At 49.1% G+C, this 23,550-nt stretch overlaps 10 protein-coding genes across 10 annotated transcripts; 4 read left to right on the forward strand and 6 right to left on the reverse strand.

Annotated features, from left to right (window-relative positions):
* Positions 1-354: 354 nt before the first annotated feature.
* Positions 355-2,222, reverse strand: N7482_008407 (uncharacterized protein; the record flags this gene model as incomplete). Its single annotated transcript, XM_056690531.1, is given in 6 exon segments — positions 355-756; positions 772-897; positions 912-952; positions 1,008-1,130; positions 1,424-1,894; positions 1,979-2,222. Coding segments are annotated over 6 exon segments (1,407 nt in total), but the record flags the coding sequence as incomplete, so codon positions are not given.
* Positions 2,223-5,385: 3,163 nt separating this feature from the next.
* N7482_008408 (uncharacterized protein) lies at positions 5,386-6,096 on the forward strand (the record flags this gene model as incomplete). The annotated part of the gene is made up of 1 exon (XM_056690532.1): positions 5,386-6,096. The coding sequence occupies one exon, from the start codon at positions 5,386-5,388 to the stop codon at positions 6,094-6,096; it is 711 nt and encodes a 236-aa protein (XP_056540297.1).
* A 990-nt stretch (positions 6,097-7,086) lies between these two features.
* Positions 7,087-8,290, reverse strand: N7482_008409 (UPF0075 domain protein; the record flags this gene model as incomplete). The annotated part of the gene is made up of 2 exons (XM_056690533.1): positions 7,087-8,100; positions 8,159-8,290. 2 exons carry the CDS (start codon positions 8,288-8,290, stop codon positions 7,087-7,089), a joined length of 1,146 nt encoding a protein of 381 aa, XP_056540298.1.
* Positions 8,291-9,549: 1,259 nt separating this feature from the next.
* On the forward strand, positions 9,550-11,222 carry N7482_008410 (MFS transporter; the record flags this gene model as incomplete). The annotated part of the gene is made up of 4 exons (XM_056690534.1): positions 9,550-9,680; positions 9,741-10,153; positions 10,207-10,839; positions 10,900-11,222. The coding sequence occupies 4 exons, from the start codon at positions 9,550-9,552 to the stop codon at positions 11,220-11,222; spliced, it is 1,500 nt and encodes a 499-aa protein (XP_056540299.1).
* A 2,224-nt stretch (positions 11,223-13,446) lies between these two features.
* Positions 13,447-14,414, reverse strand: N7482_008411 (class I SAM-dependent methyltransferase; the record flags this gene model as incomplete). The annotated part of the gene is made up of 3 exons (XM_056690535.1): positions 13,447-13,680; positions 13,730-14,084; positions 14,314-14,414. 3 exons carry the CDS (start codon positions 14,412-14,414, stop codon positions 13,447-13,449), a joined length of 690 nt encoding a protein of 229 aa, XP_056540300.1.
* On the reverse strand, positions 14,414-15,333 carry N7482_008412 (uncharacterized protein; the record flags this gene model as incomplete). Its single annotated transcript, XM_056690536.1, has 7 exons — positions 14,414-14,531; positions 14,589-14,633; positions 14,774-14,812; positions 14,883-14,914; positions 14,981-15,133; positions 15,174-15,223; positions 15,273-15,333. 7 exons carry the CDS (start codon positions 15,331-15,333, stop codon positions 14,414-14,416), a joined length of 498 nt encoding a protein of 165 aa, XP_056540301.1.
* A 1,701-nt stretch (positions 15,334-17,034) lies between these two features.
* N7482_008413 (putative inositol phospholipid biosynthesis protein Scs3) lies at positions 17,035-18,112 on the forward strand (the record flags this gene model as incomplete). The annotated part of the gene is made up of 2 exons (XM_056690537.1): positions 17,035-17,907; positions 18,011-18,112. The coding sequence occupies 2 exons, from the start codon at positions 17,035-17,037 to the stop codon at positions 18,110-18,112; spliced, it is 975 nt and encodes a 324-aa protein (XP_056540302.1).
* Positions 18,113-18,404: 292 nt separating this feature from the next.
* Positions 18,405-19,671, reverse strand: N7482_008414 (uncharacterized protein; the record flags this gene model as incomplete). The annotated part of the gene is made up of 2 exons (XM_056690538.1): positions 18,405-18,742; positions 18,831-19,671. 2 exons carry the CDS (start codon positions 19,669-19,671, stop codon positions 18,405-18,407), a joined length of 1,179 nt encoding a protein of 392 aa, XP_056540303.1.
* Positions 19,672-20,046: 375 nt separating this feature from the next.
* Positions 20,047-21,399, forward strand: N7482_008415 (putative erythromycin esterase; the record flags this gene model as incomplete). Its single annotated transcript, XM_056690539.1, has 1 exon — positions 20,047-21,399. The coding sequence occupies one exon, from the start codon at positions 20,047-20,049 to the stop codon at positions 21,397-21,399; it is 1,353 nt and encodes a 450-aa protein (XP_056540304.1).
* A 660-nt stretch (positions 21,400-22,059) lies between these two features.
* Positions 22,060-23,097, reverse strand: N7482_008416 (putative proline racemase; the record flags this gene model as incomplete). The annotated part of the gene is made up of 1 exon (XM_056690540.1): positions 22,060-23,097. One exon carries the CDS (start codon positions 23,095-23,097, stop codon positions 22,060-22,062), a length of 1,038 nt encoding a protein of 345 aa, XP_056540305.1.
* Positions 23,098-23,550: the final 453 nt, after the last annotated feature.

Raw genomic sequence — 23,550 nt, forward strand, 5'->3', positions numbered from 1 at the left:
TGGAGAGTCCTGGGGAACCTTCACATGGCTTATATATATTCAACTCTATTTTGATACAGTCACAGCCAGCTTTAAATTACTCGACGAATTGTGTTATATCTGCAGTTTTAATAAAAAATATCTTAATTTTTAATTCCCGCCCGGCTGTGGTAATTTTCAGGAATTATGTTTCCCTACTGTGGCGGAATAGGGAAAAGTTCTAAGAAGAGATAGGATATCAGGTGCGTTGATCCAGTACTTACGTACAATGGCCAACAGTATAGTCGCTCTAGGCTCACTAGCCAATATTATTACCTGTAGTGAAGGAAACGGCAGCCTTACCTGTTATAACGTTCAACTTTGTCTATCCTCAGACTAATAATCCTGGTTCCTGGGCAAGCTCACATATAGCCTCCTGTGTAGGCTGCTGGTAGGTGCCGATCTTTCGCAGTGATCACCTTTGTTGGATGACGTCCATGCCTGATCCCACTGGTTGAGCATATTGCCGGGCAGACGCGCACTTTCCCGTGATAGTAGTGGGCGGAAGGGGTGGGGTTTGCCTGGGCGCGCGGTGTCCTTGACTAATCGATCCGCAGCATCGTTTCCCGGTTTATTGCAGTCCCCTGGTATCCATTGAAGGCGAAGCGCAATTCCCCCTAGTTGGACCTCCGTGGCGGCTTGGAGGATCGCGTGCGCAATCCGTTGCCCTGACCTCTTCCTTGGGTTCTGAGTTGTCTGCAAGGCCGACCTACGGTCGCTTAGAATTGGCGATTCTTGCTGTATTATTCAAACTTGATTGCTGATGGCGATCTTGAACACCACGCTCATAGCGTAGAAGATGCTAATGAGCTCCGCTGTATGGACTGACCACCGGTCTGTTGGCCCGACCTGGAACTTTTGGACCTCAACTACTTCAACCTGATATTGAATACCGTGATGGCAGCACCTAGCTGCCGCTTGCGTCTAGAGGTATCTGAGTAGACAACAGTGTATGATGTAATTTAGGCCGTTTCAGCTCGCTGCGCCACGTTTTTCGGTCTGATCCAAACACAATCTCTGCAAATGCCTTAGCGCGCCACGGTGGTAGCGAGCTTGGGTCATTCGTCTCAGTTCATTTGGTCTTTGTAAGTCAATAGTCTTCAAAGCTTCTACTAGCGGAAAACGAGTGTAGTTTCTGATGTTGTTTCTCCGTTTCTGTGCTAGTAGGAGGGCACTCCAAATAGGGTGACATCGAGGTAGCGTGGGAAGCCTCGTTTTAGTTTGCTAGTCTACTACTAGTGTGATGCAGGCTTGGAAGATCTGTCGCATTTGTTCGGGGCAATGGCTACCTTGGTGGCGCGCTTGATGGCTTGCTGGGCGTGCTCTTTCTACCGTAACTCAAGGTCAAAAATACCCCGAGTATCTTGGTAGTGGGCGACTATTTGACTGTTTTACCGTCCATTACCACTTATCCTTGTAACTGCTCGATTCTTCCTCTCGTGATGTGGATTAGCTCGGTCTTTTCGGCCGCTAACAGGACCCTGTCTGCCGGGCCCATAACTCGTGCGAGGGATATCTTCAGATTCTATCTTGGCCAAGTTCTCTTCGGCCGAGCGGCCTACTCGCCAACGGAAGTAGTCATTGATGAAGGCTAATACGCTACCGTGGAAATCGACCGGTTCGTCGACTAGATCGGAGTTAGAGAACGAAAACAAAATCGGTGAGAGTGGTGAGCCTTGCGCCAGTACTGTATTCGCTAGCGGTAAGACCTCGGTACGGAAGTCGTCAAGGCCTATACTAGCGAAGCGGTCGGTCATAAAACTCCCTATCCACTTTCGAGCGATGGTCGGGATTCCCTTTACCCGGAGGCGGCAGTCGAGGCTAAGTTTATTGACCCCGTTGAAGGCTCCTTTTAGATCGAACGCGACGAGCGTCACTACGCCATATTTATACTAAGCTCGGTCGGTAGCGCTAGATAGGACTAGGAAGGCCTATTCCGTGGTCCTGCCTAGTCGCCCACCGAATTGTGTATCGGGTAACAGGCTATTTCTCTCCGCTAGGTACGACAGTCGTAGAGCCATAACTACTTCGAGGATTTTACTAAGTATGTTAAGGAGCAAGATCAGGCGATATGCCCCAGCAATCGAATAGTCCTGATTCGAGGGCTTGCGTAGCACCACGACTTCTGCTCCTCGCCATCGCCTCGGGTGGTGCTCAAGCTTGATTGATGCCGTAACGATCCCAGTGATGGGGTATTTTAGGGCTCCTTAGAGGTTCTTCCACACGAGAGTTGGAAGACCGTCCGACGGGGTATCGTAGCGTGCCCTGCTGCTTGAACTATGGGGCAAGGCCCTGCCCTTGAGCACACCATTTCTGCCGGATTAGGAAAAGAAGTTTGCTAAAGACACTAGGCCTTCCCTCTGAGGCAATTGCCTCTCTCCTAGGGACCCCAAAAGGGGCTATCAAGCTAGCTGCCTGGCTCTCAGAGACTTGCTCCTTCGAGGATATTTGCCCTTGGCGCCCTCCTCTTAGCATCTAGGTAAGCACAACGTGGGTCAGGGGACCCACTCACATTACCCGCGCACTAACCCTGAAAAGAGCTCTTTATACATAAAAAGGGCGTGTACACTGAAATACATGCACTACTCCCAGGGCTGGCCCCAGTCAACGTCAGGGTCCTCCGAACACACGTGTTTCTGGAAATCACCCAACTGGGCGTCCGTTAGTGTTTACGGAGTAGATGCGCAGGGTTCTATGCTGATCTTGGAATAATTATTCGCTAATTGGGTTTTAAGCTCTGGCCCGCCGGTCTTAGTATCCCAAGCTTAAACCAGCTCCCTGATTTTACCAAAATTAGTCCAAGACCACTACGTGTTTTAAGTTTCCACGCAATTATTAGCACACACAAACAATTTTTGGTCAAAAGATCTATATGAATAAAATGGAGAGTGGGACTATTGGACTGAATGTGACGATCACAAAATTTCAAAATCAATATTGTGACTATACTATGGATGTTTGGACAATGTCCAGCGAAAGATTAGACTTAAAATATACCAACAGCCTCACTGCTTGATCCAGTTCACTCAAATAAGAACCCTTCGGGGCAACACTTGGGGCTACACTTCATTTAATTTGCCAGGGCGCCAGCACCGCCGCCATACTTTTGGCAAAATGCTTCAATTTGATCGCCTCCCATATGGTTTCCAGCGGAGTGGCAGGTGGGAAGGTGGTTAACCTCGACCTACATAAGCGAAGTTGGGGTCAGTGATCATACTCCTCAAAGCTTATGCGTAATAACTCAAGAGAGGAGGTAGCTTACATATGTGCAGTCAGGGCAACTGTCCCACCACTCGCTTCCCATGTGGGCCACTCTGTATGCCAGGCACATTTCTTTAGTGGCGCCGACATTGGCAACATTCTGGAATGCAGACAAGCAATATTAGTACCTTGGATATAGAAAAGCAGTAAAGGGGAGTGCTTTTATACCTGGCCACCCTTCCAGTTAACACAAGTGGCACTGGTGTGCAGGTTGGCAGAAGCACTGTTTGTAAGAGAAGTTAATATAGCTTTCCAAGGTTGTAAAGGGGAGTAGAAATACACTGAGGCCATAGCGGCAGCGAGAGCAACGGTGATGAAACGCATGATGATTGTAGTTGGAGGGGATAAGTAAAGAGTAAATAAACACCAGGTAGGAAATATAGTAGAGAATGTACAGAAAGAGAGAGTGATAAATCAGAGAATATATTTGTTGAGTAGGAAGAAGAAAAGGTCGGGATGCCGTGATCTTAAATCTTAAAGTGTGGTCTTCGGAGAGTTGGTAATACTATCTCTAAGTATTTGAGAACTATAGAAGTAAGAATCTCCCCTGACATGGGTATAACCACGTGTATAGCTACACTTTGATTTACAAACCGTTCAAGTGACCCACTCTAGTACATGACGGGCGTAAAAGTGAGACATCCTTGTGTTTTCTGCGGACTTTGCCGGATATTCCGATCTAGCTAGAACTTTAATTTGATAGATCAGACCCTACTATTGAACTTAGAGTTTGAGATGAGCGGCCCGCTCGACATCCTGCATCACTCCAATGCATTTTCTAGAGTGTAAAACAGTCAAAAGCAACAGCAAGAACACAATTCATACTGAAGATATCATGAGAAAAAGACATGAGCTGCTTGTCCTGGATCAAAATACCAGCAGCATTTTCTCACTAGGCCCCTATGGGGCCCGCTTAACTATTCAACGTGAAGTGAATTAGTGCCACTACTGAGGATCCCTGCGCCCCGTCCAGGACCGGCAACTGCTACTACCTAACATGTGCCGAGATTCAGGTCGGTAATTCGCGCATATAATGGTTTGCCTGAAGATAGAATGGAGTTAATCGCGAGATGAGGTCCTGGGTGCTAACAGTTTTAACGCCTTCCACCCCACTTTCGAAGCAAGAAAACCTTCGAGAATGTCTGTATTATCTAGACAGGGCCTAATCGCGAGACACCCTTGCAGGTGGCGTAAAATAGTGCTAACAATACGCCTACAAAGGCAGGACCAAAGTATCTATTAGGTAGAGTGCTGCTGCCGGTGCCCGAGTGGACTCTGTCTACCATGTTGACATCCACCAACACTGGCTGCGTCAGGAGGTTCAAGCCAAGCGCCCGAGGGGGTCAGAACATTCAGCGATAATTTACCGCTAGCAAGGGAAGGATCTCACAGGAGACCACATTAGCTCGGTATTTTGTATGTAATTAGGGATTAGTCATGCACTCAGGCTTTGTAACAACCGAGGATCGGCGACACAGACACGTGCCGCAGGGGTGGCTTATCCCCCTGATTTCTGCCGAAAATCACTCGCTTGATCTTATTCGTCTTGAATGCATACTAGGCTTTACGTTTTCAGCTTGTAACGACAACTCCGTACCTAGCTACTGATAATCTGGCTTAGAGAAGAAGTAAGTTTCATAAAAATGGGTTTTTTAATTGATCCACACAGGGATTAGGGGGTTAGTGGTGGCGTTAGGGTGTTGAGGTGTTGTGGTTTCTGATTCATGCAGTTATTGATACAAAAGATTTTGCAGCACGTGAGCCTACAGTGATTATTATTGGTTAGTTACTAGTAGAAGTAAGGTAATCCCTGGCTCAGGATTTATCCTGAAGCCCTACCACATGGGGCTTGAGCCTGTGGATCTAGGATCCCCCTGTCATGGAAAATCCGAACCCTATAGATGGTCTTGTTAAGGAGGTGCAGTGTATACCTACTCACTCTGGAAGTATATAAGGATGGTTGATTTCCAGGATAATGACTGATTCTAGCACCCCAAGCTCTTCACAATTTTTCTTCTTGCTCTATTTATTCAGTTTCTAACTGATATACTTCATTCTTTGCTCAATTCTATCTGTCTTCTCAATTAACTTTGATTATACAACATAATGCTTTCTTCTACCCTTTTCGGCCTCGTTGTAGGCTCGACCCTTGCCTCTGCCGCATCAGTACCAAAAGCTTTGTCATCAAATGACGTTCTTTACGTCCGTGACGGGCAGCCTGAAGTGTTCGAAAAGAACCGCCTCTCGGGCGTGATTGACTCCATCGGCCACAGACCTGCCAATCTCTCCATGCCTGAGCCCCACTTTGTTAATGGGACTGGATCCGCCCTTGAGGCACGCAACGGCGCTGCTACTATCCTCCTTCCCTTTGACCAGACGGAATTCCTTGACTGGGATATGCCAATGACTGGAGTTGTACAAGGCCCCAAAACAATCACTTTGACTTATGGACGAACCATTCAGAATGCTCTCACAGTCAGCGACAGCACCACATTCACCTTGATCAAGAACTGGCTCTCTACCACTCTTGGTTTCTCCGCCACTAAGACCTGGTCCACCACCCAGACTGAGTCGGACCCCTTCACGATTGATGAGGGCAAGTGGGGCGTTGTTGTTATCAACCCAAGGACTATCCGCAACTCGGGCTATGTTTTCCAGGGTGATGTTGGCAGTGAGGGCAAACTCTCCTATTACCAAGCTGATGGTCGCGTTTCCGCATCATATGCTGGATTCTCGTGGGTTGAAGGTCCTGTCTATGTTTGCCAGTCTAAGGATTATCCTATCCCGTACTGTGAGGGTAACGGTTTACACTACTAAGCACTGGCTGAATGTGACGGGTGATCGCCGAAGTGTTGCTCGAGGCCTGAAGTTCTCGTCTTCTCGAAGCGCATGAAGATGATGCTTCTGGCCGGCCTCGCCAACTTAGCAGCAGAACAAGCCAAGTACAACTACCTCGCGATTGTTTTTGTACCAGACATTCTGTTTTCCTTTGCTTTCTCTCTTTCTTTCTTCTTGAGTTCCTCCCGTGTCTAGACGTGCCCGTTTAATTATTTACATCTTGTGCTGTTCAAAATATCGCTCTGTCTCGCAGGAGCTTACCTTTTTGAGAGGCAGGATAGTATCAGGGTTCTACCACGATTTCCTTTTAAGTTCTAATCTAAGTTGTCGCACAAAATTTTGCGGCATAATGCCGCTAGACTAAAAATGCTCCACGGGCTACCATTTTAGTCTATACGGTCATTTATTAGTTCGACCTAGGGTCTGCTATACCGGACTGCCCTGACAGTCGTATGGGGACGCTAAACGCAGAAAGGCAAAAATAACCGCATACAGTAATTCACAGGTCCGCCGTTCACAGAGTAGATGGCGGTGGAAACCCCGACTGTCATGGCACATCTTAAAACGTTCCAGCATACGACCCCAAACACGGAGCCTCCGGAGGTCCTTAGCTTTGATATTTTTGTTTCATTCCTGTTGGATGCGTGCTGCACTCGCATATACCTCTTAGCTATTTCTAGCTCTCCTACTGGGTTTCCAATCCCATATAAGAATTTTCATTGATGAGCTATGTATCTAGGACTTACTACCATTTATTATTAAAGGCCTTTCCCTCGACAATGTTGACCATGTTTTTGACTGGGTGAAGCTTTCTTCCTCTGCCACCAAAGAGCATACCCTTCAGCATCACTTGTCGGTAATTGTCCCCCGGGGATACTTTCCCAAGAACGTATTCTCTTCTAGTTTCGACTTGTGCTGGGACAAGTATTGATCGCCCCACCACAGCTTCCATGCCCTGCCAAGCAAATGTTATCGCTTCCTTGGCATTTCCCGGAATACCAGCTTCGTCCAGCAATAGAATCCGGGTATTTGGGTAGCTTTTCTGGATGAAATCTGTGATGTTTGGATTGAAGGCCCCCCGCCACACATGAAAATCTCGTCTATATTTTGAGATGGCGCAAAGCGTCGGTAATGATCCACGATCGATTGCGCGGTGATTCGAGTAATGGTTGCCACGATGTCATCCTGTGATAACCCTTTCTTCTGGCACTTTGAAATGAGATCAAAGGCTAGAGTGTCCCGGAAATCTTCGCGGCCCGTTGTTTTGGGTGGTTCCAGTCCAAAGTATCGGTGTGTCAAGAATTCATCCACGAGTTCCTGGTGTACTTGGCCGCGCTTCCCCATTTCACCATCCTTGTCGTATTCCCGCTCGCCGTTAGTAAAGTGTCGGACTGCTGCATCTATATAAACGTTTCCAGGCCCAGTATCGAAATCAAAGCACTCATCCACGCCTCCATGGCTGTCAGGTGGTATAAAGCAGACATTGGCGATTCCGCCGATATTCTGACATGCACGAAGCTTGGTAGGATGATGCAAAAGCAGAGCATCAAAAAATGCAATAAGCGGGGCCCCTTGACGTCCAGCAGCTACATCGCTGATTCGAAAATCGGATACCGTTGTAATTCCAGTCCGAGCTGCCAGAATCGTGCCTTCTGCCATACTGAGAGTCGTCTTGACTTGGTTCTCATTCGGCATAGAAAGATGCCATATCGTCTGGCCGTGAGATCCAAGGACATCGATGCTGGATTTGTCAATACCATGCTTAATGGTAAATTCTTCCACAGCCGTCGCAAAAGCCTCGCCGAGGATAACATTGATCTCGGCAATTTCTTCGGGCGATGTTGAGTTGTGCAAAATCATATTCATCACTCGTCTCTTGATCTGCTGGTCTAGAGGAGTCTCGCCATACTTCAAGAGTTCAAATGTCACCGGGCCGGAAGGATCCTGCTGGCGGAATCGACAAAGTGCGCAGTCTATGCCATCCTAAATTGCGGTCAGAGCTTGGTTCTCTCCAAGATGTTGGCGTAAGAGCTGTGCTTACCATGGAGGTGCCGCTGTTCAGTCCCAGGACTGTCAAGTTCAGTGCGGGCCCTTCGAGGTTGGAGAGATCACTGCAAGTTTCCAGTGTTCCATCTCTCTGTCCATTCGCAGCAGACATGGTAGAAATCGCCATCTGAAAAACACTCTGTCTGGGATTCGAGCTTCAAATCAGACCGTACTAGTCAGGAGACAATTTGATAGTAAAAGTTTGACTGATGTGCGCCCAGAGACGCTAAAAAAGGCGGCCCGAGTTGACGGTGTATACTAACAGGCACATTCATATATGGCAAGTGAGGCTCCGAACTCGGCTGGGACAATACCCACTGTAGCTAGGTAGGTAGTATCCGATAGATATTACCGTTGCAGTTAGTGGCGAAACTATTGACCTTCTCGGTGGAGCTCCTACCCCGCAGGTTGTCCGCATTCGCGCGTGGGGGTGGGGTACTTCGTGTGGCCGAAAGTCAGAACAGGCTTCGTGAATATTTTTTTTGAAAAAAGACCTATTCTGACCATCTGAGGTGGATATTTTGATCGGCACTCGGGGAGATAGGAAAGATTATTGCTGACTGGAAGTGATCACGGCCGAGATTTTTCCTAAGGTTTCTTGGCCAACCCTATTGAACAGCAGAGAGGGAAGCAGCGAGTGGTCCAGAAAATGTCAACCCCTGTAAAACGACTTGAAAATAGTTTCTAGATTACACATCCCGCCTCTTGGCGCCACAAAGGGTTCAGTCTAACAACTACAGTAGCATAGCAGAGTGCAGGATGATCAAGAACTGTAAAATGAGAGGATCCTTATTTGCGATCCTTATCAATTGGACCTGAGCTTCTAGACTTGTAGCCTACTGCTATTTGTCAGTCGCGATTCATTCAATTCTGGTAATGATAGTGGTTTAGAGCCTAATCTTATCCGATCGCTTAAATGGTTACGCGGCTAAGGCCTTATCATGGCAACTCCTACACGGACCTCTCAAAGTCCCGCTACCGGAGCCAGGGATACCCGGACAGGCGAAATGTCATGTGTTTCCTCTATTTTTCGGAGAAGATAAGGAAAGGAATTAGTAGATCTCCTATGGGTCATGGTGCTATGTAGTAGATTATTGTGACATCGCTGCAGAAACAGGTGGCTCTGGACTGCCCTTTTCTTTCTATCTTTATGATTGATAAAAGCATCCCTATAACTATTTATCCTCTTTCTCCTGCAATCCTCTATGTCTGCAAGAACCCCTGTCACGATGGAGAGCCCCCAGAAGGGCCATCTCAACAATGAGGAGAGGAATGTGGGAGCTAAGTCGAATCACTCAGCTCCCGACAACATTGATCAGGGGCAAGAGATCCTGGCTGTTCTGGACCTCGATCCCGCGTTGAGTAGAAAGATGCACCTTGTGAACAATGTTCGTGATGATCACATATGAAAACGTCTTCCTCCGATGGTTCCTTTCACTAATTCACATAGCACAGACCCTGGACGAGATTGGTTGGACACCATATCACTTGAAATTGTTCTTTCTTAATGGCTTTGGGTAAGATTTGCCATTTCCTCTCTACATTCTAAACCTTTTACCATACTAAACTTATACAAGGTATGCCGTGGACGCTTTACAACTTTCACTCCAAGGAATCATCGCCACACAGGCAGTCTACGAATTTCAACCTTCCTACGAAACGGGCCTCACAATCGCAGTGTACACCGGGATGCTTGTCGGTGCCCTGTTTTGGGGCCTTAGCGCTGACATCTTCGGACGGAAGGTCGCCTTCAACGTGTCACTCTTCATCTGTGCGGTTTTCACCATCGTCGCCGGCGCAGCTCCCAACTGGGGTTCGCTTGGATTCTTCATTGCCCTCTCAGCATTCGGTGCTGGTGGAAATCTAGTTCTCGATACTACGGTCTTCTTGGAATATTTACCCTCCAACAAGCAATGGCTTGTAATCTGGCTTGCTGCTTGGTGGGGAGTTGGATGTACGATCGCAGGGTTGGTTGCTTGGGGTTTTATGCGTAAGTCCCTACTACCTAAAATTCAGTCGTGAATTATCCTAGTACCTGAAGAGTTCCTGATGTGTGGCAATCTATAGCCAACTACAGCTGTTCCAACCCAAATGCGGCACCATTTACACCTTGCACCAAGGCCAACAACAGCGGCTGGAGGTATCTGATGTACACCATGGGAGCAATGATATTCGCCATGAGTCTTGCTCGAGTCACAGTTATCCGTCTCAAGGAAACTCCGAAATTCCTTCTCGGACAAGGCGAGGATGCGAAAGTGATAGAGGGTTTCCAAGAGTTGGCATCGAAATACGACCGGCCATGTTCCCTGACCGTGGAGCAGCTTGAAGCATGTGGTACTATCAGCTCCGCTCACTCAAAATCTAGATTCTCCATCGGTGAATTTTGGATCCATATCCGAAGTTTATTTATGACGAAAGAGGTGGCCTTCACGACTCTTCTCATCTGGTTGTCGTGGTCTATGATTGGACTTGCGTACCCCTTGTTCAATGTATTCTTGCCCTCGTATCTCGCTAGTCGTGGTATTGAATTCGGTATCACCAGTACATATGAGACTTGGAGAAATTACGCTCTAGTCCAAGTCTGTGGTATCTTTGGACCTATGATTGGTGGTCACATGGCAAATTGGCGGTTCTTAGGGCGTCGTTATACGATGATTATTGGTGCCGTTATTACCAGTGAGTATTTTATCATCTAAAATTTGTTGTCCTATCATCCACACTAACAAATATCGGTAGTGGCCTTCTTCTTTGCCTACTCTCAGGTCACTTCTCAAGTTGAGAATATCACGTACAGCTGCGTCATATCTTTCACTCTAGAGATATATTACGGTACACTATATGGATATACAGCCGAGGTGCTACCATCTGCTCATAGAGCCACGGGCAATGGTATTGCAGTGGCTTTCGGCAGGCTTATGGGCGTAATGTCAGCTGTTATTGCTACCGTTGCAAACACGGCAACTACAGGACCCATTTTCATATGTGGTGCATTGTATGGTGGTCTTGCTATTTGTGCATTCTTGTTTCCATTTGAACCATATGGTAGACGAGCCTCTTAGCTCCGACTTTCCTGGAGGCGAAGGTTCTTTACGAATGGCTTAGGTATGACATCTAACAAGGAGGGGTTGAAAATCTAGGAAGGGGATTGATTAGAAGATGCCAGGATTTGGGTTTTGTATAAACTATATATAGGCGGCTTAGTAGGATATTGTTATATACAGAGAATAATTCCTGACAGTGGGCCTGCTAACCCTTTTCCCGCTGGCCTGAGCAAGGTCGAAATGTTTTCTTGGTTGTAGACTTGTTGACACTTTCGATCACATGTTATGCTATGTAATTGTCATTGGTCCTCAAGTTGTTCAGCTGGCGGGCCAAATCATCGACATAAGCTCCGACGGCGGTTGAGAATTGAGAAAGAGTCATGCAGTCGCCGGCCATACAGTTGACAAGGTCATATAGAGTGTTTCCAGTGACCTTTGTGCAAATTTTGGTCGCAGTCCATCCATTCAAGCTTTATTGAGTTTCCAGGTGTAGAAGTAGGCGACTCATATGCTGATTCAATCCGAAGGCCGTGATAGGCGTCAACAGCTATACCAAACACAGGAAAGATAGGCGCGAAAACTTCATGGTAAAGATGGTGTAGCATAACCGTTAGAAACGGATGACTGAAAATTGAAAATCATTGAATCTTCCTTGTTAAACGGCATGAAGGAGTATTTATTGGGTCAAGCAATCCCACTAGCAGTCGGGCAAGAAATGACTTTCGACGGGTACTTGGCAGGACTAGATAAATTATTCCGGATAGACGTCGCTGGATACATGAGACAATATTTCCGAATGCTCCGTCTACTCCATACGATCCGAAGCCACATTCTGGAGCTTTTGCTCGTGGTCAAACTCCGTCACTAAGTTAGTATACCTGTTTCTTTTTGTTAACAAGGGTGGAGTCGAAGACTCGAAGAGCAATTCTAATAGTTCTTAAGCTTCTATCCACATGATCTTACTTGGGACTTCCGACAATCACGTTAAACATCTAGCCCTCACCTTGTTGAGACAGTAATTGATATCGTGCAGCGTTTCCGACTATTCATTCTTTACCTAGGTATGTTCTTGTTTAGTCTGTGAAGTAGTCTAGCTCTCGTTGCTACCTTTCGGAAGTTGTGGTTAATATCAAGAAAGATTCTCGACTTATTTTAAAAGCGATCCCTTAAGCCATGTAGCCGAGTCACTCTAGCGGCGAATTTTGTAATCAGAATCCGTAAACTTTACCACGCGATGCGGGGAACAAGTGACCACGGGAGGGACGCTAGTTTTACCTTCAGAACATGCTTGGCTAAGATGAGCTTATTGTCCTACAATGAGATACGGAAGGGCCGGTGATCGTGAAGCAATCGCATTGAATTGTAACATGGAGAGTGTACCCCAAAAAGCAAAATTAGATAGAGGGATGTGGACTCAAAAGTGTCAACAAGGTTAGAGCATGTTGCTTTAGGAGGCAAGAGGTGAGATTTAGAAAGAACACTTTTCGCATGTCAGATCCGAACTTATATTGCTTTTTCAGAAGAAGGAGAGAAGATATAAGTACAACATTCTTCGCATAGCAGATCCGAATCTATGAGTCTCCTCAAGTAGGATATACCCAGGCGGTTGTCCGCAGTTTGAGCGGCAGCAAGGAGATCGACGAAATTCGCTGAAATCACGGCTGTCCAAGACCCATTGAGAAATACAAGGTGAACATAATCAGTGTTGACAGTATGGGTGAAGAAAAATCATTCTGAACCACAAGATTTGGCTCGGTCGATTACGGCGCTTAGTTGGACAGGCGCCTTGGCCCTGCATGTTCAATAACTCTACAGCGGTTAAAGCTCGACGCAATCCTTCTTTTATACTCTTATGCTGTTAGAGTGAGATCATATGTGGTGCTTCGATGGCTATTAGAGGCTGACAGACAATAGTATCCCTCGCGCTGCCCAGGTCATTTGTTGGACCAACTATGAGATGAAATTCGCGATCCGCAAACCTTCACGTCAAGCTCCCACCTCATGGTATTACGCGCGTCATGTCAAGAATTAAGACGGACCTTCACAAGAGGCATTTTTGGAATCTGCGAACCGCAGATCATTTGGTAGCATAGAATGAGGGGGGTGGGGGGGACATGATATTTGGGTCTTTCTTCACACGTAAAGAGGGCGAATGGTCACGTAGTGCTTTTTTGAATGCGGTAAGTGGGTTATCCTGGTGGCTTCAGATGATATTATTTACTTTTCGGACCCTCCATCAGGGTCATTCGGGCTTTTGCCCGTATACTATATGTACTTTTGAATACAAATGGTTCGACAAATCCTTTAATTCGTGGCGTACGCCTACCAAAAGCGCCTCGATCTGAATTCGATCCCATCCAAGCATGCGTGTGAATAGCGCGTAACTATAAGTCGGCATGGCCTCTAGCATGTTGAGCTGATGATACCGGCCTAGCTCCTTGAGCTTAGGATCCTTGGGCCAGGGGCTTTGTGGAAGCTATATCGAAATTAGCATATTGTTTCCGTTGAAAGGTCAGGGTGGGTACTTTGAAAATTGCTTCCTTCACCTTAGTGAATCCAGCATTCTCCATCTTCTCCTTCCACGAAACCACGGAGGCCATATCCTTTCCGAACATCTTTGACCCTGCGTGCAAGTGTTTCACACTTTCCAGCATGCTTGTGGCCTTGAGATGTGATCTGTCATCGGAATAAGTATTGACTTCAATAGTCGACATCTCGAACCATCCTTTTGGATTCAAGTTCTCGAATGCTTGTTGGAATAATCTGTCATGATCGCGAATAGCGCCCTCTAGCTCGCGCCCGTGGATGAAGTCAAACGGCTGACTGTAAGACCATGGTTGTTCAAAGTCGTCGATTTCAAAGCGACAATTAGGCGGTACCCTGCAAACACTCATTGGTATCAGGGAATTGTAACAGAGCCAGCGTAAGTAATATGTACCATGATGGTTGGATAGGACTGAAATCAATTCCTGTACAGAATTAGTCCATACCCCGGGTTCTATCGCTGCAAAATCCAAGAAGGTGCCTCATACCAACTACTTGTGTTTCCGGGTGCTCGCTAGCGAGGGTCAGTGGATGATAGAGGAGCACATCACAAGATATAGCTTACTCTGCAAAGTCAATGGCCCATATTCCGGTGCCTGTGCCCAGATCTAGTACTCTCCTGGGTTTGGTAATTGGAGCGACATGGAGCTCTCCTTTTAGAAGCATTAAATAAATGTGATGGCTCTGTCCTCGGGACTCCGGTCAATCCTGATAAGATCAGATCGATGAGGTGTGGTAAGCACTAACCAGATCAAGACGATCTTGTTCTTGTTCATCGTTAGGCTGGGGCCAGAAATTAGATTAGATTCATCAGCAGGCGATTGACCAGGATTGACCTACCAGGACGTATTCGCCTTCATGGTAGGAATGATATCTGCGACCGTTCTAGACACTAAGCAATAGCTCGGATTCATTGGAAGGGGCGTGGTTTCCTGTGATATGTACCTCGTATCTAACTTATTAGCGATGGGTTGCCGAGTAAGAAAAGGATTGTTATTTTTTTTTCAATTCCGAGAGAGACATACTGATAGTTTAGGGCACTTGATGTGATACTGTTGGTGTAACTGGCATTACTTAGCCTTATCAAAGGGTCAGCGGAAGGGTACGCGTCGTCGCTTGTCACACTATACTTACGACCCCGGGAAACCTGAATCAGCATCCGAGAACTACGCACGGGGGTTAGTATTGGAAAGCAGCTCGACTTTCGGACTAATTCTCCGAGCGACACTAACATCGGGCTCGATGGCATCCGAGCCATGTTGCATGCCGTGATGCATGCCGCAACGAATCCGGCCAGCCCACGTAGGTGGATGAGCGAGAGAATGCTCGTCGGCCGCCCTCAAATCTTCACGGGAAGGGTTGGAAGGTGTGAGAAAATTGGAAGACTGCGATGCTCAACAGCCACACCGACCGGAGTCTTATGACCCCTCCAGCTTCACGACAGCCGTTAGTGTGCCAGAATGCCGGGTCCAGCGCTGTTAAGCGATTCATGCACCGCCCGTTAATACTCGTCCTCGCACTTACATGACCAAGTGTCGCGGTCCCGACCGTTTGGTTCGGGCTCTCGAAAGGCTCTCACGGGCATTAGTGAGCAGTCTAGGAAGGAGTCGACCGCTAGTCCATTGGAATGTGCCGAAGTGATTAGTCCAGCTGTGTGCAGATCCGCTGAGCCAGGGAAGGGGCCATTTGGTGTCCAATCACCGGCCGCAGTGGGGCATTGCAAAGAGTTGAGTAGGCTGTGATACAGCGGTTTGCCTCTGGCGAATGCAACACTCGTTCGGATGCCCAGTCCCGTGGGACCTTCTGTGTTCTGTATCTCCGGCGCATACTTGCACACTGGGTCCTTGTACGGAGTCCTGAATGGTGATCTTCCCAACGTCTCGCCGGTGCTGACTTTTGGGGGGTGGGCTTAGGGCGCTAAGCTCTTTTCATCCATGCTGAGACAGAGCCTCTCGACGATAATCAAACGCCAGCGATGGTCAAACACGGCTTTCACGCCTCGTCCGACCGTGCCAAAGGGTGGGAGAGGCTCGGAGCACCCGGACCAGGCTGGGTCCAACGAGAAATTCCCGTTGCAGGCTGATCTCGTATACGGTGTGGTGCTGACCACAGAATCGGCCTGCAGAGGCGAACCCAGCAGCTTGGGTGGTCGCCACTAAAAGCGGAGATGAAGCGTGCCCAGATCCCGATCACCGTAAAAATGGTCGCGCAACAGTTGTCCCCACCCGGTTGAATTCTTGTTGAAAACCCGCTCCTCGGGTCGTCAGGGCCATGCGGCAAATATTTCCGTGGTTATGCAGCGATGTCCCTGCTGCATACAACCGGGGCCGATGTTGTCTCCGACAGTCGGCTCGCATGGGCCTGTTGTATTCAATGTCTCATCTCTCAGACTCAGTGTGGCCGGGTGGGCGTGTCCGGGGTGGCGGAGATTTTCTCTTAATTTCTTTCTCACGATGCCAAGTGAACTTCCAGCGGGAGGTTGGGAAGTGACTTGGATCCATGCAGCCATTGGCGAGGAAGACGAGGGTCTCGCTATTGGCAGCAGTACTCCCCAGACGGGCGTTGGAGAATGCACTGATACATCGGCCCATCTAGGGATGTCAAGCTTATTCTTTGGGGGAAACCCGAAGTGTATATAACCTTAACAGACCCCAAAGGTTATTGTAGCGAGGTGTATGATACAAAACCCCGTGATGGAAACGAGTCCGATGAGGGAAGGGAAGTGAGGCGTGACCCTATGGTATGTAACACCCTTATTCTCACGTCCTCAAACTCCTGGTCCCAAGGATAGTTATTCGAATGCATGCGGCTAAAGCGATGCGGCCTGCATAGAGCTGAGAGGTCGCGTGGGAAGCTGTATCGGCGATGGCAATTGGACGATGCTCTCGCGGAAGGTTTGGTCTCGTTTGACGGGTTATGTCCAGCATGCTGCTTCCACATTCTGGTAGCCGCCTCTATACATATGAGTTCCTCCAAATCAGTTTGTTGTCTTGTTTCGCGTTAGAAGCTTCCGACTTGATTGTTCCCCCTCCAACCGGGAAATTGAATGCCTGGTTAATACGGCATGAATTGTTGGTGCCTGGGCCGGCAGGCGGAGTTGATGTCATCCGTCCAGCTGTCAAGGCACTCTGAGCATATGTCCCCGTCAATCCTGCTTCAGTCCTTCTGATTGCGACTGCCATGTCCGCAGACTGCATTCTGGTACCTCTTGCCCCTCAGAACTAATCACAATCATCAACCTGGCTGTGAGAGACATTCGCGACCTGGGGTCTCTTCGTCGACAATAATGGCCGCACCCGCTCGCCCTGCACCCTCCCCGGCCGTTCTCCTCGTATACCCGGCCACCTTGCTATTGGGGTCATTGTTCTCGGTGATTTCGCCAGTAGCTCGCTCCACCAGCGGAGCGTCTTCGCGAGCGCCGCAGTCGGCGGGCGCGTTGGCACCGTCTCTCGCCGCCGACCTCCACCTCTCCCAAAGCCCTGTCAACTATTTCGCGCGCAAGGATAACATTTTCAATCTCTACTTTGTGAAAATTGGTTGGCTGTGGACAACCATTGCCTTCGCCTCGCTGCTTCTTTTCCAGCCCGCGTACCGCTCCTCGTCCTCGCTCTCCCAGGCGCAACAAACACGAGTCCGTCGGGCGCTCCAAGCCTTCCTGCGTTATACACTCGCGACCACGATATGGTATTTCATGACACAATGGTTCTTCGGCCCCGCAATCATCGATCGCAGCTTTCTCGTCACGGGCGGCAAGTGTGAGGAGGCGCTGAGCCGGGTGCAAAACGTGGGTTTGGATGAAAGCCCTTCAGCCCAGCTAGCGACCCTCTTCTCTGCGGCAACCTGTAAGGCCGCGGGTGGGGCATGGAGAGGCGGACACGACATCAGTGGGCATGTGTTCATGCTGGTGGTGTCCACATCACTTCTGGCTTTTGAGGCTGTCGGTGTTGGGGCGTTCTCCGCATTTTGGGTATCTACACGCACCGGGGAGGATGTCCGTGAACGAAAAGCGAGCGATCCGGATGCGTCCGGGGCCAGTTCTCAAAATGGTGACTTCGGGTTGGCAACCAAATGGTCAATGCGCTTGGTTTGGGGGGTGGTTGGGCTAGGCTGGTGGATGCTTTTCATGACCGCCATCTGGTTTCATACCTGGCTAGAAAAGGTGAGTTCTGTCCCGTTAGACCTCCACAAAGTTCGTTTTTGAGTGTTCAATTTTGGTCTATATTTCACCCCTCCGAATTGAGCTAACAGTTCTCTTGCCATAGTGGTCCGGCTTAGCCGTCGCCCTGAGCACTGTATATGTCATCTACCTACTCCCGAGACGACTCGCACCGTGGAGGGAGATTGTTGGTATCCCAGGGTTATAGAGTAGCATTTCGCATATTTCGCTTCTGTGTGTGTAGATAAAGTTCGGCGATAGATCCCATCAGCTCCAAACACGATCATGCATTTACCGTGGCCTCTGTGCTCATGAATTTACTTGCAGGTAAATGTGAACATCAAAACCTGGTCATTCTCTTCATTCGTTGGCTTCCTCTCTCGATATGCCACCCAAACTCCATGCTCTTGATCATGGGGTTTCTACTCCGTAACTGGCCTCCGTGGATTTTGGTTCCGGACCCAAGTACCCCGAACAGAAAGCTGGGTGCAACGAAAGCGTTAGCAGAAAACCGAGGAGAGTAAGCCACGGCCTAGCCTCGAAGGGTTCATGATAGGCTTCGGGGACCACTTACCACCGGGGATCAAAGCCGAGGCATACATAACTCGTGTGATGGGCCGTAGGTCCTCCGGCGTGAGACCTTCGGAGATGGAAAGTTCCATGTATGGATCCCACGCAGCAACGATTGTATCTGACCATGTTTTGAGATCGACAGCTCGTTCCTTTTCAGTGGTCTGCTGTGCTTGGCATTGCAGCCCCAAGCACGTTCCAAATTCACGAAACGCCAAGCGATGGTTGATGTTACGCTCGAGGTACCGGTTGATCTCAAACAGATCGTCTACGATCAGAAAGCTCTTAGCATCTCCCGAGGAACAGCAGCGAGGGATCCTTAGAGTGAGGAGGAAAAATGCCCGAAGGAAACTCACATAGTTGTTCGAAGCATCTGGTTGCCAAACTCGATGCCCAGCTTTCCGTTTCCGAGAACCAATGCGCCGTCCACAAGGTCATGCCCAAATCCAGTGGGTCATTGGAGACAAAATGCTCGCCCTTCCGTTCCATCACTCGTTTATAGTCAGAGATCTCCTCCATCAAGACTTGCCCATCCCCAGCTTCTGCGGCTGTCGCTTGAAGTAGACGAAAGGTCACGAGCCCATCGATGGGGTCCAAGTTGCCCTCTGATCTGACTAGCGGGGTGGATAAATCCATGGACATCTTCCAGACCATCCGTGGGCGTGCAGTCGAGCGATCGACGAAGAACTTTGGGTGAATGGCGCGCGCCAGCTCCACCGCTTGTCGGTTGTAGTTCATGTCGCCCGACGCTACGGCCATCCGGTTGAGTGCGAACATCCACACCGTCAAATAGTGGTGGTACTGGCCATCGCAGTCAGATCCATGCGCGTCCATCTTGCCAATGCGCAGCCCGCCGCCGAGAGGGTTTTGGTCTGTGGCTCCTGGTAATCGCGACCGTCCATCTCGCGTGCGACCCAATACTTCGTGGACGGTCTGGATCAGTCGGCGCGCCAGCACAAGGTATCGGTCATCCTGACACGACTCGCCGCCTGCTTTTCTATACTCTTTATGCATGGTTAGCAGGTTGATTACTCCGAATGCGTCCGTCCATAGATATCGGCCGCGATGGCCACCCGATTTTGGAGGCGGGGTCCACTTGTCGGGTTCGATTATGTTGCTGAAGCTGCCATAGAGAGACTGCATCGCCTGTTGGAAGCGGTCCACCTTTGGGGACGGACTGCTAATGGGGAGGGCCATGCTGGTCGAGCCTGCCGTGTGAATGGGCCGCTTATGTCGATCTGGTGAGCGGAATGTGGGATACGTTGGGCGTGGGAATCGCGGCAAGCGCCACTGGAAATATGTCATTAGGAAAGAACATACGACACTATCCTTTGGTTAGGGAGTTTCGCTGGGTTGCCTGCGAGCTGTGGTTGGAATTTACCGCAGCGGCCGTGAAGTCATGATGACTGGACAATTATTCGGGTATGATCTCATTTGCACCAGAAGTACCAGATGCACTGTCCATATAAACAACTTGAACCCGAAATGGTGAGTTAACCATACTTAGCTACCCATCTCATCACACTGGCTCGTTATAGACCTTCAGCATCCCTGCGACGACTGTCAGCACCCATGGCACAGCTACAAGACCTGTTTAACAGGGCCGTAGAGCCTCTCCCAGAAATTGAAGACGAAAGCTTCGCATCCTATTTCGACTCCTTTGCCGATAAACAGGTTGTGCTTCTCGGCGACGGTAGTCATGGCACATCTGAATTCTATCAGGCGCGTGCAGAGATCACGAAGCGGCTAATCCAGAAGCATGGCTACACTATGGTCACTGTTGAAGCAGATTGGCCGGATGCCGAAGCTATCGACCGGTATGTTCGCTTCAGGCCTGGCCCCAAAGCACAAATTGGAGGCAAGGCCAAAATGTTTGAGCCTTTCAAGCGATTTCCGACCTGGATGTGGCGCAACCGAGAGATGCAAGAGTTGGTCGAGTGGATGCGCGAGTGGAACAAATCGCAACCACCCGGCAGACGTGTCGGCTTCCACGGACTAGATCTGTACAGCATGGGCACTTCAATTCGCGCGGTAGTGGAATATCTTGACCGCGTCGACCCGCAGGCTGCGAAAGAGGCCCGCAGTCGCTACGGGTGCCTGGAGCCTTGGATCGATGAACCTTCGGGATACGGCCTGGCCTCCATGCGCGGAATGAAAGATTGCGAGTCGTCGGTGGTGAGGATCCTACGAAATCTTCTCAGTAGCAGATTAGAATATTTGCAATCCGACCCACAGGATGGCGAGGAATTCCAGAGCAGCAAGCAAAATGCCTACCTGGTGCGAGATGCTGAGCAGTACTACAAGGCGATGTACTGGAGCTCGGCTACTTCTTGGACCTTGCGAGATACACATATGTTCGACACTTTACAACGTCTCTTACAGCATCGCCCACCACCAGAACACAAGGCTATCGTATGGGCGCACAACTCCCATGTGGGTGATGCTCGGTATACGAGCATGGGGACCCGTCGGAAGGAAATCAACATTGGCCAGCTGTGTCGAGAGCGACTGGGCCCGGAAAACGTCGCGATTCTTGGCTGTGGAACTCACACTGGCACTGTTGCAGCAGCGCATGAATGGGATGACGATATGGAAGTCATGGCTGTCAATCCCTCGCGAGATGACAGTTGGGAGATCATAGCTCACGACACCGGAGTTCCTCGTTTCCTTCTTGATCTCCGGCACGAGCACCTCGATCCTGCTCTGCGGATTGCGCTCTCCAAAGAGAAGAATCGCCTCGAGCGGTTTATTGGCGTCATATACCGGCCGGATACCGAGAAAATCTCACATTATTCACAAGCCCATCTCTACAAGCAGTTCGACGGGTACATCTGGTTTGACCGCACACACGCCGTTAACCCTCTCGAGACCATTCAGCCCGCAACACCACTTGGGAAAGAGGAAACATACCCGTTTGGGCTTTAAGCCTATGTTATTGCTTAATGCTTTCAGTTGTTGACTTGGTGGTTTGGTAGACTCAACTGCCCCGCCATCATGAACTGCGTTAATCCTGATCCGGCATACTCTAGTCGATATTAAGAGTGTTTTCGAACATTTTAGGGCGCTACAAACTATTTCCCGTACCGCAGATAAGGAAAGTCTCTAGTAGATTCATCCTGCGAGTAGTTGCCCTGTAAACCCGAACTGTTCCATTCAATGTTTCATCAGTGACATAATCAAGATCTATACAAGTTGAATACAAGTCGTCTGAAGCTTGATTATTCTTCTATTGCACTCGTGATCGACCTTCCATATCTTTATATCTGCAAGGTGTCTTGGATCTCTTGATTCTCGTTTGTTGCTCCCGATTGGAAAGATGATTATCAGGGAAAAGATGGCTCCGCTACCCAAGATTCGTCCGCCAGCAGGGTAGCAGGCGGAACTCGCATCTTGCGCCAATCCGGGCATCCAGCTAGTCATGCCTAAAATCAATTCAACGGTACTCAAAACGAGAGAGAAGAGTTGAAAGATTAGACTAGGGCGTAGCGGATAGTTATAGATGCGACATGTGCAAAATAACTGAACCTTGCATATTGCTTCGAATCATTTTCACTCGAGACTCGAAGAACATTCAAAAAACAATGCCTAGTTCGGTGCCAGATGCCACTGGTCTCCAACTCTAAATCCCTCTGGAAAAGGATCTGTTATATCCAGAACGACCTGCTTGAAGCTTGTAATCCAAGCTCGACCCTTGACAGACGGCAGGACAGCAGAGTATTTCCCGACCTTCGTGATGCCCCGAATTCGGCTAACAAACTCAGTGCCCAGGATGCTCCGGTGCTTGAAGACTTCTCCCTCTTTGATTTGGCCTCTAGAATGCATCACCGCTAAGCGCGCAGATGTTCCGGTGCCGCAGGGACTGCGATCAAATCGCCCTGGCGAGACCACGACTGCGTTCATTGCCACCTTAGTGCCGGCTTCCATTCTCAAGGGCACTGTGTATTCCAGGACGCTAAATCCCCTGATACCAGGGTTTTCAGGATGAACCGGAGTATACGCAGCCTCCACCGCACGTTTGATTTTCTCCGCAATCTCCACTAATTGACGGGCGTGTTGGTTGTCGACTACCAATCCCAGGGAAGCGGCATCAACTAATACATACATCATGCCTCCATATGCAATGTCGACAGATACTTGCCCCATCCCGGGCACTTGGACTTTGTAGTCTAATTCCAAAGCAAATGCAGGAACATTGTCGAACTCCACATTTTTACATTTCCCTCCTTCACATTCCGCGGTGACCGTCACCAACCCGGCGGCAGTATCCAATGTTACTTTGGTAACGGGTTCTGTCATTGGGATCATCCCAGTCTCCAATAGCACAGTTGTGGTACAGATGATATTGGAGCCGGACATGGGCGCATATTCTTCACTCTCCATGATCAAGAAGCCAGCATCCGCACGCGGGTCACAGGGCGGAAGGACGAGATTGGTATTCATGGACGACCGACCGCGGGGCTCGTTGAGAAGCAGTTGACGCAGGCTGTCTTTTTTGGTTTCGAAATGAACGAGCTTGTCAAACATCGTTTTGCCGGGCACATCTAAGACTCCGCCGATGATCACATCGCCCACCTCGCCTTCGGCATGGCATCCAACAATGTTGATGGAGCGTGAGAAAGGCATGAGGGGTTGTTACGTCCAGTCACTGAAAGACTAGAATGCAATCAACACAAATTGGGGACTTGCTTTGGGCAAAGTCTCTTTTCTCTGGAATTTCAGATGAGGAAGATTTGGGAGGCGTCCATGCTGATTATCTCTGCGCTTTGGCTCAATGAAGAAAAGTTCCGAATTCTCATTCAAGGGGTCATCTGTTCGATATGGAAAGTGGTCCCACATTGTTTGCTTTTTCGAAGGGCACTGAAATAGTCGATTCCTTAATGGCTGGCGCTTTAAGCGCTGTGTAATGCCGGTTACTCCGCGCGAAAGATGCACAGGGCAAAAGCGAAGGTTGCCCCGCAAATCATCACACCAAGCGCATCTATTCGGCGCTAAGCTACTTGCTCAATAGGCAAGCATCGGACGATCGTTCGCGTGTAACGAGAAAGAAAACCTGGTTGGTTACAAGAGGAGTTCACT

This window comes from Penicillium canariense (genome assembly GCF_028826845.1).
Source record: "Penicillium canariense strain IBT 26290 chromosome Unknown utg000006l_segment0_segment0, whole genome shotgun sequence".
Lineage (NCBI taxonomy): Eukaryota > Fungi > Ascomycota > Eurotiomycetes > Eurotiales > Aspergillaceae > Penicillium > Penicillium canariense.